This window comes from Astatotilapia calliptera, chromosome 16 (genome assembly GCF_964374335.1).
Source record: "Astatotilapia calliptera chromosome 16, fAstCal68.1, whole genome shotgun sequence".
Taxonomy (NCBI): Eukaryota; Metazoa; Chordata; class Actinopteri; order Cichliformes; family Cichlidae; genus Astatotilapia; species Astatotilapia calliptera.
The window spans coordinates 1,994,572-2,009,064 of record NC_137437.1 but is presented as its reverse complement, the minus strand read 5'-3'; the positions used below and the strand labels follow the sequence as shown (position 1 = coordinate 2,009,064).

General features: G+C 42.0%; 1 protein-coding gene across 3 annotated transcripts; it reads left to right on the top strand.

Annotated features, from left to right (window-relative positions):
- Positions 1-4,582: 4,582 nt before the first annotated feature.
- On the top strand, positions 4,583-13,762 carry LOC113008157 (uncharacterized). Of its 3 annotated transcripts, none has more exons than XM_026145369.2 (10): positions 4,583-4,837; positions 5,511-6,000; positions 6,070-6,219; positions 6,903-6,952; positions 8,140-8,271; positions 10,074-10,158; positions 10,449-10,636; positions 10,754-10,840; positions 12,795-12,870; positions 13,335-13,762. In XM_026145369.2, exons 2-10 carry the CDS (start codon positions 5,562-5,564, stop codon positions 13,523-13,525), a joined length of 1,398 nt encoding a protein of 465 aa, XP_026001154.2. In that variant the 5' UTR covers positions 4,583-4,837; positions 5,511-5,561; the 3' UTR covers positions 13,526-13,762. The 3 variants fall into 3 exon arrangements, with proteins under 3 accessions (XP_026001154.2, XP_026001153.2, XP_026001152.2); XM_026145368.2 differs by having other exon boundaries at positions 6,813-6,952; XM_026145367.2 differs by having other exon boundaries at positions 4,584-4,837; positions 6,723-6,952.
- Positions 13,763-14,493: the final 731 nt, after the last annotated feature.

The window sequence follows — 14,493 nt, the reverse complement described above, 5'->3', positions numbered from 1 at the left end:
GCGCTGGACATTATGGGACCACTGAATGAGACAGAGCGCAGAAACCGATATGTGCTTGTGATACAAGACTACTTTACAAAGTGGACTGAAGCCTTTCCTATCCCAGATGAACGGGCTGCAACCGTTGCCGAGGTCGTTGCATCTGAGTGGGTGTGCCGCTACGGGATACCTCAAGCACTACACAGTGACCAGGGACGCAATTTTGAATCTGATGTGTTCCAAGGGGTGTGCAGTTTGTTTGGCATAGATAAGACTCATACCACGCCATTCCAACCCCAGTCAGATGGCCAGGTTGAACGTTTCAATGCCACTCTCCAGAAGATCCTGGCCTCCACAGCAGAGCGTTGTCATTGGGACTGGGACCTGATGATCCCGTACGCTGTTATGGCCTACAGGGCGACCAAACACAGTGCTACAGGTTTCACCCCGAACTTCATGATGTTTGGCCGAGAACTGAGTGAGCCAGTGGACCTTGTCGCAGGTCTACCTCCTGATCCAGGCAACCAACCCTCAGTTCCAGAGTATGTGCAGCAAATGCGTGAGCGGCTGGAGCTGGCCCACCTCATCGCCAGGGAAGCCCTGGGTGAGTCAGTCAAGCGCGCAAAAAGGCAATATGACAAGAACTGTTGCCACACACAGTATAAGACTGGAGATCCTGTGTGGTATCTCATCAAAGGAACACGTCACGTCAAGAACAAGGTCAGAAAGTTCCTCCCATCGTATGAAGGACCATTCTTTGTCCTGGGACAATTGGATGACCTAGTTTATCGGATCCAGAAGAACCCAAGGTCTAAAGTGAAAGTTGTCCACCATGACCAGCTAAAGCATTATCGCTGCCGCGAGCCACTGGACAATACCTGGGTCCTTGATCAGGCTCATCAGTGGTCCCCTACAGAGGTCCCACCACCAGCTTTAGAAGATGACCCAGCAGACCGTGATCTGGGTCTGCACAGTCTGTTCTCTACTGCAACTGGCAATGGCTCCAGCTCCTCTCAGCCTTCTGTCTCAGTTGCAGCTGATCCCGCTCTGGTTGTGGTTGTCCCATCGTCCCCTTCCCATGTAGACCATGAGAATGGTGGGGGTGTGGTGGGTGAGCCAGACCACCCGGGCCAGCAGTTTCAGCGACCAACTCGTCGGCGCAGAGCTCCAGACCGATATGGAGTGTGGATCACTTAACTTGGTTTACCTACCATGGACAGTTCCAAGTAGGACTGAAGATTCGGTTCAAGTTTAAATCGTTTCAGCCTCCTATACTGTTAGCTACAATGGTTTAAAAGAGTTATATTTTTTTCATTGTTCCAATGTTTACATTTAAAAAAAAGTATCTGAAGGACCTACGGGGTTATCTACATGCACTTATCCATTTGTATTTGTGCCTTCCTAGATGCTAGGATAAGTTGGTTATTCCCGGTCGCCATGTAATAGTTACAATTGTGTAATTTCTTTTCTACTTAACAGCACTTGAAATGCTTTATTTTGCACATGTATGTACACCTTACTTGAGCCAACCTCTTTGTCACTGAAGTGCACTCGTTGATACTATACCTCACCTTTTATGCGGTAATGGCTAACACTTTTATCTCCTGTGGGCTCCAAGTGGTAAAGGGGATTGTGTACCAGTTTTATGCATTACAATGCTGGAGTGGAATTATTGTTTAATTGCCATCCAGAGTGGGGGTAGTGTTGCGGGAATTGCTGTCTTGTGTGTGACTGGGTGCAGTAAGGAGTGTATGTAATGTGTGTGTGAGCATGCGCGTGAAGGAAACGCGGGGAGCGAAAGAGGGAAAAGAGAGTGAGAGAGTGTGTCATGGGTAGAGAGGGCGACCGGGAGCAGCGTTCTAACGGGCTACAGGCTATGCAGTGTGTTTCCGAAGTGTGCAGTACTGTTATTAAAGCCTCATCTCTTCAGTACTCTCCGGTGCCTCGGCTGATTTCTGTCTGCCTCACTACTCCACAAAAGTGAAGGAAGTTAACCCCGAAGGAGGACAAACTTCGGCCCTGGAGGAAGCATCTCCCCTCGTGTCTCCCGACCACGGTCAGGGGACTGACGGCGAGGAATGGTTAACATATGTTACACTTACAGTAACTCTTCAGATCTTTTTGTTAGACTTTCTAACAAGATAAAAAACAATTTTTTGTTAAGAAGTATTTTCTACTATCTCTTTATCAAGTATTTATCAAGTATTTATAAAAAAAAATCTTGACAGAAAATTGTTCTTTATGTCATAGAACTAAGTGACTTCAGACCTAACTAATTCAATCCCAGAGTGTATGATGCTGACATCTGGAACAGAGAAGTGATACTTAAGTGATACATAACACTCTGACGAGTTCACCCTGCAACAAATGAGTCAGAACAGATGTAGACTGCATGAACATAAATAGCTTAAAAGTGTTTCTTTTTTTCTTAAGAAACAGACTCTGTGCAATTGGCAAACACATAGTGTGAGTGTTTGTTTAGAACTATATAGTAACCAAAGTAGAGATGGACCAATCTGATATTAGGTATCGGTATCGGTCCGATACTGACCTAAATTACTGGATCGGATATCGGAGAAAAACAAAAAATGTAATCCGATCCATTAAATATCACGAAAGCACCTCACAAAACTTGCAACAGGCCGTAACTCACCTCAGAACGTTAGCACGTCGGAGCAGTATGCATCACGTGATAGAGCGGCTGTGGCATGCGGGACCTGTCGGTGGTCTGGATAGCATGTGGAGCTTCACTAGCAACCCGGCATTTCATCTCCGACAAAGTTATCCCGAGAGAAGTAAAGCAAGTGTGTAAGTCCATCTCTGAATGTTTGTAAAGCATTCCTGCGTTAAGCTTAACAAGCGATATATGGAGCAACTGCCTCTCCTGCTGCTACTTCAATCATGAAACTGCTTAATGATCAGCTGATCGGCTTTTCTGTTGCGAGTCCGTGTCTCTCGTTTGTTTTTGGCCCACTTTGCACCAGAAAGAGGAAACCAGCGGCTGAACAACAGCAGCACGTTTAAGCTTGATCAGCTGTTGTTAGAATTTATTTAATATTACTTTCTACTCCAGGATCTTTTTCTATGTAGCTGACGGCTGGTAACTGTGCAGGGGCGGATCTAGCAAAGTTTAGCCAGGGGGGCCGATAGGGCATGAACAGGGAAAAGGGGGCACAAAGACACACTTTTGTTTCTTATTCTCATTTAAAATGTCGAGCTTTTAATAAATAATTATCCGAATCTTACACCCAAAGTTTTAATTTGATGTAAAATGAATAGAAGTCCATTACTGTATATAGTGACTATTAAGTCTAATATATATACCCTAGTAAGCTATAGTACTTTTTCCTTTGGGAAGGTACCATCTGTGCAGTCTGCAATTTTGTTGAAGAAAGATGTTGAATCTATTTAATATTTCTTGAAAAATAATTGATTTCTGTGCATTTTTTTCACACTGCATCAAATTAAGGTTGATTACGTTGATTAAGCATCATGAGGTGGAGTGTGAGGGGTGGTTCCCTATTTTTTATTTATTTATTTTTGTTGTTGCTGGGAGTTGGAACCCTATTAGTTAGGTTGCTTAATATTTACGCTAAGTACTCTTTAAAATACCAGAATAGGGAGGATGGTGTAGGTTTAAGTTTATTAGATTGATCAGTATTGCTGAACTATGAAATATTTTTTTTGTATACAGGTATAACAGAATAGCTTTAGTGTAGTTGTTGTTTTAAACTTGAGTATGAACTTATACAAAATGCAGCAAGATATTTAAAAAAACAGTTTTGTTGATTAAAAAACACTATATCGGATTCATATCGGTATCGGCAGATATCCAAATTCATGATATCGGTATCGGACATAAAAAAGTGGTATCGTGCCATCTCAAAACCAAAGTAGTTTTTTTGTTTTCAAATAAAGCCAGATAAATTTCATTCTCTTACTGCAATAATAAGATCTGTAGTTCTTGCTTTGTAAGCACTAAACCTCTGGTTCACTTAGAAATAATGTCAACATCTTTTTCAGTTTTTGCACTCATGCTGTAACTAGTTTTGGTGGCCTGTATGATGATGTCAAACACATTACAGAGCTGGTTCATTTTCACATATTTGACGACTCTCAGTCTCAAAAGTATGCTGCTGATCTTAATTTAATTCAATTCAATTTGCCTCTAGGTGCTTTATATTCTGAGATAAAGACCTCACAATAATACAGTAAATGAACTGGGTCGCCATGTTCCCTGTAAAAAGATTAACAGATATAGGAATAAAATGAGCAATCCACTGCAGATAAAGCTCAGCAGGAAAGCTGGAAAAGTCTGTCGTCAGAGTGTTTCATGTGCTTTGATTAGGCTCCGTTGTGGACATATACACGGACAACTGGAAACCCAACAGCTGATTAGTCCTTTTACAAAGACTGGATTTTAGAAAATAATATATAGATATCAAGTATGTAATAAAACCCATACCTTCACTGTTAAGAAGTTATATTGCAGCATCTTGGACTCAATTGTTTGCGTTTGACTGTTTTAATTTTTGAATGCTCCAAATACCACTATTGGCATTCACACTCCATAGCACTAGGTGGCGATAATGCTACTTGCCAGAAACAAAAGTGCATCCGCTTCTGTTGCTAAAATTATGCTACACATAAAAAATGTTCAGAGCATGCCAGGTCTTACAAGTTTAACCTTCTCCTGTTACACTGTTTGTCTGTTAAGCTTTAACTGGAAGTTAGCATTAACAGCCATTTAAGAAATCTAACGATAACCTAAGCTAGTTAGCTGTCTACTCGTATAAGTTCTGATAGCAGCTAAGATAACTGAACGGTCATCTAACCGGGCTAATAGCGAGAGTAAACGGTAAGTGGTGTGTTTGTCTCCCATCTGATTTGGGCGTTAAATAGAATTATTTAACGCCCAAATCAGCGCTTTTATCAATGAAAGGAGCCTCGGATACAGAGAAATAGTCTTTATAGCGGCGGTTAATGTTACCAGAATCTGTCAAGTTCGATGTTGTTTCCCATACACAGTGTGGCGTCTATGTCAATACAACGCAACTAAAACTTAACTGAACATTTGTACACTGTCTTTCTTTCGAACCCATTCATAGTCACCTTATTAAAGTTGCTGTAAAGTACAACGTCGTTCTCTTGTAGTCTTTAATGCTACAGTCACTGGTATATGTCGGCATAAAGTCTCTGAAACTAAACAAGTTGGTCCATGGTTGAGACATCCAGCACCTCCTTTTGCATTTATGTGGTATGGTCAGATGAAGTAGTGTTTGTTTGTTCGTTTGTTTGTTTGTTTTGTCCATGCTTCTCGTGTCTGTAATTCCGATTACCCAGCTTTGAGTTCAGGGTCTTATTGACTCTTGCATTCTTGCATTCAAGGGGCTTTTTTGAGTGTTAACAGTATTATTTCAAAGTGTACTGTAACCTGAGCTAAATTATCTGTGAAAACGTTTGCGTAAATGTGGACGTGACTATTGTAACGTAATGTAATATACGTGTTTAAACTGCTTCTGTGCATGCAGGTAAAACGCACGAACCATCTCCTGCAGTTTCTCGGTCCGAACTCATTCTCAATGGATGTCAGCATTGCTGTATCACTAATTCGAGGCCAGATGGGGACCGTAGTCGAGCGAGCAGTAAATGGAGCGGTCGAGACGGTGCTGGCCGAGATGCTTAAAGTGGTCGGAGTCAAATTTGAGGAGTTAAAGGCTCAAGTGGTGCAGATGAAGAGGGACATGATGACGCTGCAGAGTGAGAAGGCTCAAAAAGAGAAGGAGAACGATAACATTCGGGCCAAGCTGCGTTACACGGAGCTGAAGCTAAAGTACTACAGGCAAGGAGTGGAGGAGGAGCTGCAGCAGAGAGCCTCTGCTTCTACCCTAGTCTGGATTCAGCCACCAACTCTAACACGAACACAGAGAAGCAGATCTGGCATTTCCCCAACAAAGACCCTGTCATCGTTCTCAGTTCAGGCCAGGACTGCTGAGGGAGCGTTGATGAGGAACAGCAACAGTACGTACCAATGAAATGCTTGAGTCCTGGTTTCTCTTGTGCTGACTGTACTCTTTCTTATGTTTCTAGTCCCAGAATGCACCTCACCAAACAGCATGAACAGGCAAAAAGTCAGAGTGTCCTGCCCTTCAAACGTGGCCCACGCTGACTCATCTGACCTGCTGCTTCCTGCTTCACTCACTTTGAATGTGGCTGGAGAATCTCTGGACAGCAGTACAGGTACACAGTGCGTGCGTACATGTTTTCTCTCTCATCACTGAGAACATCACTAAATCTTTAGATGAACATTACCGTAGTTTTACTATTACTTTATTTTTTATTTATATAGCACTGCATCACAGCAGCAGTTTACTCAAGGCGGGTGTTGCTACTTAGGAGAGTAGCAAGCCCTTAGGCAATGAGCTTAATGTAGGTTGGCATGTTGTGACACAATGTAGCCTTACACCAGTGGTTCTTAACCTTGTTGGGGGTACAGAACCCCACCAGTTTCATATGTGCATTCACTGAACCCCTCTTTAGTGAAAAATAAAATAGGATTTTTTTCAAATTCAAGACATACATATATTTTTTACTGGTGCACAAAATGAGCCTTGCATATCACGGCTGAGGCTCTGCCGAACCCCTGAGACAGACTCACCGAACCCCTAGGGTTCGATCGAACCCAGGTTAAGAACCACTGCCTTACACTGATATGTTAGACTAAGTACATGTTGTTTCTACAGTGTTGTTCTGTCCTAGCTCAGACCCAGTTCAGTGTAAGAAAGTTGAAGAGGTGGATGAGTGTGAATGGGCCATTCTGCACTCTAATACAGAAGGCATGGATAGTGCCATAGCCTCGTCTCCTGCCCCGGCTCCGAATTTAGATGATGGGCAGCAGTCAGGGGATTCCTCTCTGTCTCCAGATGGCGCCACCTATGCAGCTAGCTCCACGCTGCTCTTCTCTGTTCCAGAGGTAACAGCTCATTCAAATCAAGTTTTCCAGATTTGATATATCACAAGGTTTTGTTTTGTTTTTTAATTTACATTTCTTTAAAAAAAAACCCTGATAAAACGTGTTTTTGGAGTATTAAAGGAAATCCTGGTAGGTAAAAAGGAAACCAGGGATATATTGTCAGGAGTCACTGAAGTAGGGCTGTTCGATATAACGATATATATCGGATGACGATATAGAAACGTCTATCGTTTCATTTTACGCTATCGTTTGTTTTGTGGTGTCGCAAAATAAACTGTTTACAGCAATATTTGTTCATGGTTCTGATGTCACTGTAGTTATTATTAATTTCTTAAAGTTCTCTCTTTCTCTTATATTTAATATCACCACACTACGGACGGACAAGCGCCTGTTTTTATGCGTTGTCGTTAGCAACAACCACAGTAAAACCATCGCATGTCCGCTTGTTTATTTTCCACATAAACCTTTCACAATAAAGCTCTAGATCCTGTTGAGACTTTTCAAAATAAATGGAATCACATGAAAAAGTATGCAGAGTATTTACGGATGAGAAGTAAAAAAGAGCCGCCAGGTGCTAAAAAATAAACCTTAGACTAAAACGTTAGAACAGGCTTCTCCCCGCAGCACGCCGTGTAAGAAATACTCACAAAGGAAACGGCGCCGTTACAACTTCTGTCTAAAAATGCATCGTTAAAACACTCGACTCCAGCTACACGACACCCAGCTGGAAACACTTCACCTGCCCGAGATTCACAGAATTTACAGAAAATGTTAAATTTTTTGTGATTTATATTGTTATCGGGACGATAGATGTTTTATATCGGGATATGAGAGTTTGGTCATATCGCACAGCCCTACACTGAAGCTTGTCAGGAAGCATGGAAGCAGAAAAGTGTAATGGCACAGAGTCAAAACATTTGCCTCAGGGCTCGATCTCATCCTGCTGGCAAGGTTTATATCGTATGAGACAATGCGCTACAGAAATGAATGCATGTGTAAATGACCTGAAATGAATACAGTTCCTAAAACTGTATTTTTACATTCTAACACAGAAATATTTAGACTTTCTTTTCAGTTCAGTTTTATTAAGCCTTATGTAGGTATTTTAATAAAGTACAGGCTCTTTTATTTTCAATTTCCAAGCTAATGCACTTGTAAATTCCAGTTTGTCTCCTGTTTCAAACTAGGTGAAGCATGAGGCACAGGAAGAAGAGAAGGAGGTGATCTATATAAAAGAGGAGCCAGAGGAAGAGCAAGAGGTGATGGCCACCCTGCTGCTTGACTGCCACGAACAGCAGGGTCATCAGCCAGAGTCAGAGGTGAGGTTACAGTTGTGGGGCACAATTTTCAAGAACATAAGTTACATTTGTGTTCACTGTAACTTTTATTTAATCTAAGAGCTGTAGGGCACTCGGGGAGTACATGTCCCATCGTGGTCAAGTCTCTATTTGTTTTAAAGGTTTAACAAGTGGTTCTTCCTTTTCTCCATCTACTGTCAAAGACCAAAGAGAATATATTGATAAACAGCTGCTAATCTCAAAGTGACAGCCACTTTATTCAACCTTAAAGATGTTCTAACTTTAAATATTTATTTTTAGCTAGGATGTCCTTATCTAAAGAGCTTGCATGAAGCAGAGACAAAGACAGAATGCATGGGACATTTTCTTGGGGGCAAGATCATCTCCCCCTCCCTTTTTTTTTTTTCTCCTCCATAAGTTGCATCCTGGACGATGAGCATTTGGATGTCAGTCTTTGCACCATTGTAGTTTAATCCCAGCCGTTATCTGACACCACGCTGTGAAGAAGTCTTCTATAAGCTGGATTGTCTGAGCGCTCCAGGTCTTTTAAAGGATTCTTAGTAAACGCTCGTTCACAGCTTTGCTGGAATTCATGACGTTGAAAGATGGTCAAACAAAAAAGATAAGGAAACGTCAAAGGACCAAACATTGAGCGAGTGCACTGACATTTATATGAAGTGGTGTTAAAAACTGTTTGCCCCCTTCCTGACTCTACATGTTTCATCTCAAAAGCCACACATCATGCCGAGATCTAAGAAACACCTGAGAAACAAAGTCACTGACATCTGAAAAGGTTACAAATGCATTGTTGAACCACACTGGGAGCCATTAAACACAAATGTGGTGAAGCTTCCCAGGAGTGCGGCCGGCCTACCAAACATTAACGAACCGCAGGCTTTACGTGTCTCAGTTAAGGTCAGAGTTCATGATTCAACAATAAGGAGTCTGGGCAAAAATGGCCTACATGGGAGAGTTGAAGGAAAAAGCCTCTGCTACACACAAAAGCTCATCTCACATTTGTCAGAAAACATCTTGATGATGCCCCGGACTTTTGGGAAAATACTCGGCGGACTGACGAGACAAAAGCTGAACTTTTTGTTCAGTTTGAGTCGCATTACACGTGGCTAGCACAGAAAAGAAACATCACAGCAACCTGTGGTGGTGGTAGTGTGGTGGTCTCTGGCTGTTTTGCTGCCTTAAGAAAAACAAAATAAAGACGTTGGAGGAGCCTGGTCCTGACCTGAATCTGCCTGAGGTGCTGGGATGTGAGGCTGTTCACTCTGATACGTGACTGAATCACAAACAAGATTCCTCCACAGCGCTGTAAAAAACCTCTTTGCCAGTTATTGCAAATGTTTGATTGCTAAGAGTCGTCCAACTAATTATTATGTTTAGGGGGCAGTAAGTTTTTCACACAGGATCGTGTAGGTTTGGATTTTTCCCCCTTCATTTAGAAACTGCATTTTGTGTTTAGTTCTGATATTTTTGTCTAATATTTACATTTGTTTGATGATCTGAAACATTTTACTGTGACAAACATTAAAAAAAAACTCTTTTTCACACCACTGTACTTCTTTTTGTGTTTCTGACCATTTAAAGCAGTTTACACTACAAAACACTGACTCAGGCACGTGCCACTGTTACTTTATGACATATCCACAGCTACGGCCATTTTAGCATTACCAGTTGCACGTGCATGTCATTGGACTGAACAAATGGTTGTAAGCTCAACAACAGACTGAAGGACAGTTTTGGAAAACTCTCGTGGAATCCTGTTATTGCAGACTATCGAATACAATGAATGCTTTCATCTCTGTGCTCAGCCTCAACCGTCAGTGACAGAGTGCCCAAGTGCTGCAGGAAGCCAAAGAAATACTACAGCCTTCAGCTCAGCTGGACGAAGCACCCGTGAGTTGATGTGAATAACTGTCGATCATGTCTGTATGCTTCTAGTCTAATTTTACTAGATATGATAAAAAGTTCTGGGACTTGTCCTAAAACCTTTTATCCCTCAGCTGTAAAAGGCTTTCGGGATGGTATCGTCACCCTGCTGGGTTTCCAGGTGATGTTGACACTCGAGTTTTTGGTTGCTATAGCTCGAGAACAAAGTGATGAAGGAGGTTTATCGCTGTGACGTGGCTTAATATAGCCTCACAACTGGAACTTAGAGTGGGCTCTTTCTGTGTGTGCACTCTCAGATTCAGCACCTCAGTCAGCTGCCATCTGGCCACCTGGCGTCCCACCTCGCCAAGCCGTGCGACCCTGGGCTAAAGACCTTAGTCTTTATGAAGAATACAAAATGCGGAGGAGTGAGCTTCGTCGCCGAAACATGACAAAGCGCAGAGAACTGGAGAAATCGTTACCTCAACCGCTGCTGGCAGATCTGGTCAGTCCACCTCAAATTGTTGAGGACAGAAGGTTTCTGCATATTTACGTTAAAAAAGTGCCTCATTTATAAAGGCATCAAGTGAACCTGAAAAATAAAGGTGATTTTGTGTTGAAGGTGCGGGAGCGTCGAGAGAAGACCAGACTGAGGGTAGCCAGGTGGAGGGCAAAACGGAAACTCCAGGCCTGCCTTAACCAGATGCAGGTCGGTGATTCCACCACAGTCTCTGCACTCAGACATTTCTTTTGGAAATGGTCTGTTTCTTTCTCATGAATGAGATCTCCATCTCTCAGGGCTTAAGGTGGAAATTGATTAAAAACATTTGCATGGAGATTTTGGTGGTCAGTGAATAAAAACATTTTTGCAAACTATTTTTGACGTATTTCAGTAATATCAAGAATTTAAAACGTGTATATGACAATCAAAAAGAAATTTCACACTATTTTTCATTTTTACCCAAAGTTACCTTGAATGCTTTGGGAGGCATTTCTCTGGTAGCTGCCAGAGTATTGTTTACCTCAGTGGGTGTGGACTGTTCACAACTATTCAGTGTAGAGCAGAGGTCTCGGACCCCGGTCCTCGAGCTCCGGTGTCGTGCAACTTTCTACACCTGAATACAATTAGCAGGTCATTAGCAAGACTCTATAGAACTTGACTGCACGCTGAGGTGGCAGCTCAGCCATTTGATTCATGTTACAGCAGCTCATGTGTGAATGAACAATAAAAGTGCTTTTAGAAGGACATTTTTCCAAACACTTACTTAAACTTACTTGAGTAGGGTTAGGGGTCGCCACCTCAGCATGCAGCCAAGTGCTATAGAGTCTTGCTAATGACATGCTAATTGTAACAAGGACACATGGAAAAGTTTCAGGACCGGAGTTTGAGACCCTGCCATCGAACATACATTCCTGGCAGGTATTAAATCTCGAGTTGGTCGTGTGACTGTTTTCTGTGTCAGCGACACACCGCTGCGTGATCACTGACAGTGATGAGTGTTAGTGTCTGTGATATCCAGTGTTGCTCAAGTTAGTAAGTAATTAGTTACTAATTACTGATTACTTCTCCAAGAAAGTAATCCCGGTACTTTACTGATTACTTATTTTCAAAAGTAATTAGTTTCATTACTTGCCTTTTATGAATGTGTTACACAACCTGAAGACGTAATAAAGCAACAGACCTTTCAGCCCAATTCAGTTTTTTCTGCATAATCCATCTTTCATCTGTCATACTGGAGCTGCTAACATAAAGTAGTGTAAGTGAGAATGTGAGGGCTGTACCGTGGGAAACACAACCTGCTTTGGATTCCTGGATTCAAAGGGAGTGTTTTCTGTTTCCATTGCATTGTTTTTCAACGGACAACAAAGATGGCACAGAGACATTCAGCAACACAAACTCAAGTCCATATCTGACGACCTGTCCGTTCATGTTTTGGAGGTTATCATCATTTTATCAGTTTGTGGCTGCCTTAACAGGTGTGCCGAGAAAACGTAGCCAGCTGTTTGATTTGATCATCTGTGTGATCTGCATATATTTGTTCTTGATTGTGTCCACACAGTGTCTCTGCCTGCCTCACAGACTCTTGTCTCCACCTGGTTTCCATCACATTATTCTGATACTAAAATCTTTGTCTGCTATAGATATAGATGTAGATGTATACATACATCTCTCTCTACATCATGTATGTATGTGGTTAGAGAGAGATGTATGTGTAGAGATATAGTTTATTTTATTATTTATATGTATATCTATGATATTTTCAGAATTGAATATAGGAGCGTGAGACTAACAGGAGTGGCCTCCACCTCTGCTGTTAACTCCAGTTTCAACGTTTCTCCTCAGTCGAAAGCAAAAGGAGAATCAGGCACTTTGTAATTCACATTAGAAGTTCAGTGGTGCAGCGATTAGCCTCACAGCAAGAAGGTCCTGAGTTCGATTCCACAGTCCAAAGACATGCAGTTAATTGTTATTCTTTGTCCTTCTGTAACTGTAACCCTCAGAGAGCCTCTCAGTCTCGCTGGTTATTGACCTGTAGTTGTAGATCTGTTAGAAACCTTCTTTGGCAAATTGAAATTCACACCCATTCTCTCTGTCTGTTTAAAGTTGAATAATTAAGCTGCTTACCAATCAGCCACGCCTTTGCTGCTTTGTTCCCTGTCAGGCCTTTGGAGACACTCAAGGTCTTTCTCAGACTGGCTTTGCCATCAGCAGTCAGCAGCAGCCCAGATCAGCTTGTGGTAAGTTGTGGCTCAGATGACTTTTCACACATCTTTTCAAACTGCCTGCTGCTCCTCAAAAACACACTTTGGAGCTCAAGTTCCAAACTGTGAATATTTAATGTTCATGTTATATTTTTCCTTTTTATTTTAAATAAATTTGCAGGAATTACAGTAATTATGAGGTATCGTTTATAGACTTGTGAGAATTTTTCTCCATTTTGGAATAAGGCAGTATGACTAAATGGGAACTGTTGAATCTCCAAATACTTTCCAGATGTACTGCACACTGGAGCCTGGATGGTCAACCCTTCCTTTTACTTTGCCAGATGGAAACTGTAAAAGAAGTCATGTTCACAGAGAAAACTTTCTAAACCAGCCGTATATAAGTCCAGTAAAGCTCACTGTCTGCTCAGTGAGGCTCAGCAGGTGGTGCTACACTTTTCGTTTGTCACTTCAACCAGCTGCTCTATGTTGTGTTTCAGCTTCCACCTCCAGCACTCAGCAGAGACAGAGCTCGGCATCGAATAACATCCCACGGATGTCTACATCCACTTCCACCCTGGTTCTGAAAGGCCCCAACATGGCTCCACATGAGCACGCTGTGGCACTTTCCTACCCCCATGGCAACATCTCTCCACAGAGACTCTCTCTGACAGACACTATCTTACAGTGAGCTAACACTGCTCCATTCACAGAACTCAGGTTTATCTTTACTCGACACGTAAGGAAACCAAGGTTTCGGGTCAGCGTTTGCAGCGTTTGCAGCGTTTGCAGCGTTTGCAGCGGCCACTATGGATCATTTTGTTGTAAATGTTGTAATCCGGTACTGTCAGTATCAGAAAGCCCCAAATCCTTAAACTAACATCCATCACACAGTTAAATACACAATAAACATTTGCCATACCCTTCACAAGGACTATTGTTATTTTCATCAAATCTCTGTGTTTATATGTACAAACCTTCACTGTATCCTTTAACATATCAATACTGAACGTGCAGCTAGACTGGATCATGCCAACTGATACAAGACTGCCAAATCACAACAGTGTTTATAGTGTAAGGCAAATACTGTAACCTCAACAGTAGGATGATCCCTTTAAGCAAGCACTCTAATAGGAGGAAATGAGGCTCAGGGTGGGCAGCCATCTGCTGCGACCAGTTTGGGAAGAAAAGAGGAAGACGGGACAAAGGACATGCTGTGGAAGAGAGCCAGAGATTAATAAGTAATGATTAAATGCAAAGTGGCGTATCAATGCCAAAAAGTGAGTGAAGAAGAAACATTTAGGCCTATTGCAGCATAACTAAGAGGACTCAGGGTCACCTGATCAACCCAAAATACGTGCTTTATCTAAACTGAAAGTCTGAAGCCTAATCTTAATAGTAGAGAGGGTGTCCATCTCCTGAATCCCAACTGGAAGCTGGTTCCACAGAAGAGGCGCCTGAAAGCTGAAGCCTGATCCCATTCTTCTTTTAAACATCCTATTTAGGACAGAGGACAATAACCTTGTTTTAACTGAATTTAGAAACAGGAAATTGGAGGTTATCCACGTGTTTAATTACTTTAAGACATTCCTGTAGTTTAACTAATTGTTGTGTGTTATCTGTCTTCATGGACAGATAAAGCTGAGTATCATTTGCATA

Coding starts and splice junctions, on each gene's coding strand:
- LOC113008157 (XM_026145367.2), top strand. CDS start 5,562: ATGGATGTCAGCATTGCTGTATCACTAATTCGAGGCCAGATGGGGACC. Junction 6,220..6,722: donor ATCTCTGGACAGCAGTACAG/GTACACAGTGCG, acceptor TTGTTTCTACAG/TGTTGTTCTGTCCTAGCTCA. Junction 6,953..8,139: donor TGCTCTTCTCTGTTCCAGAG/GTAACAGCTCAT, acceptor GTTTCAAACTAG/GTGAAGCATGAGGCACAGGA.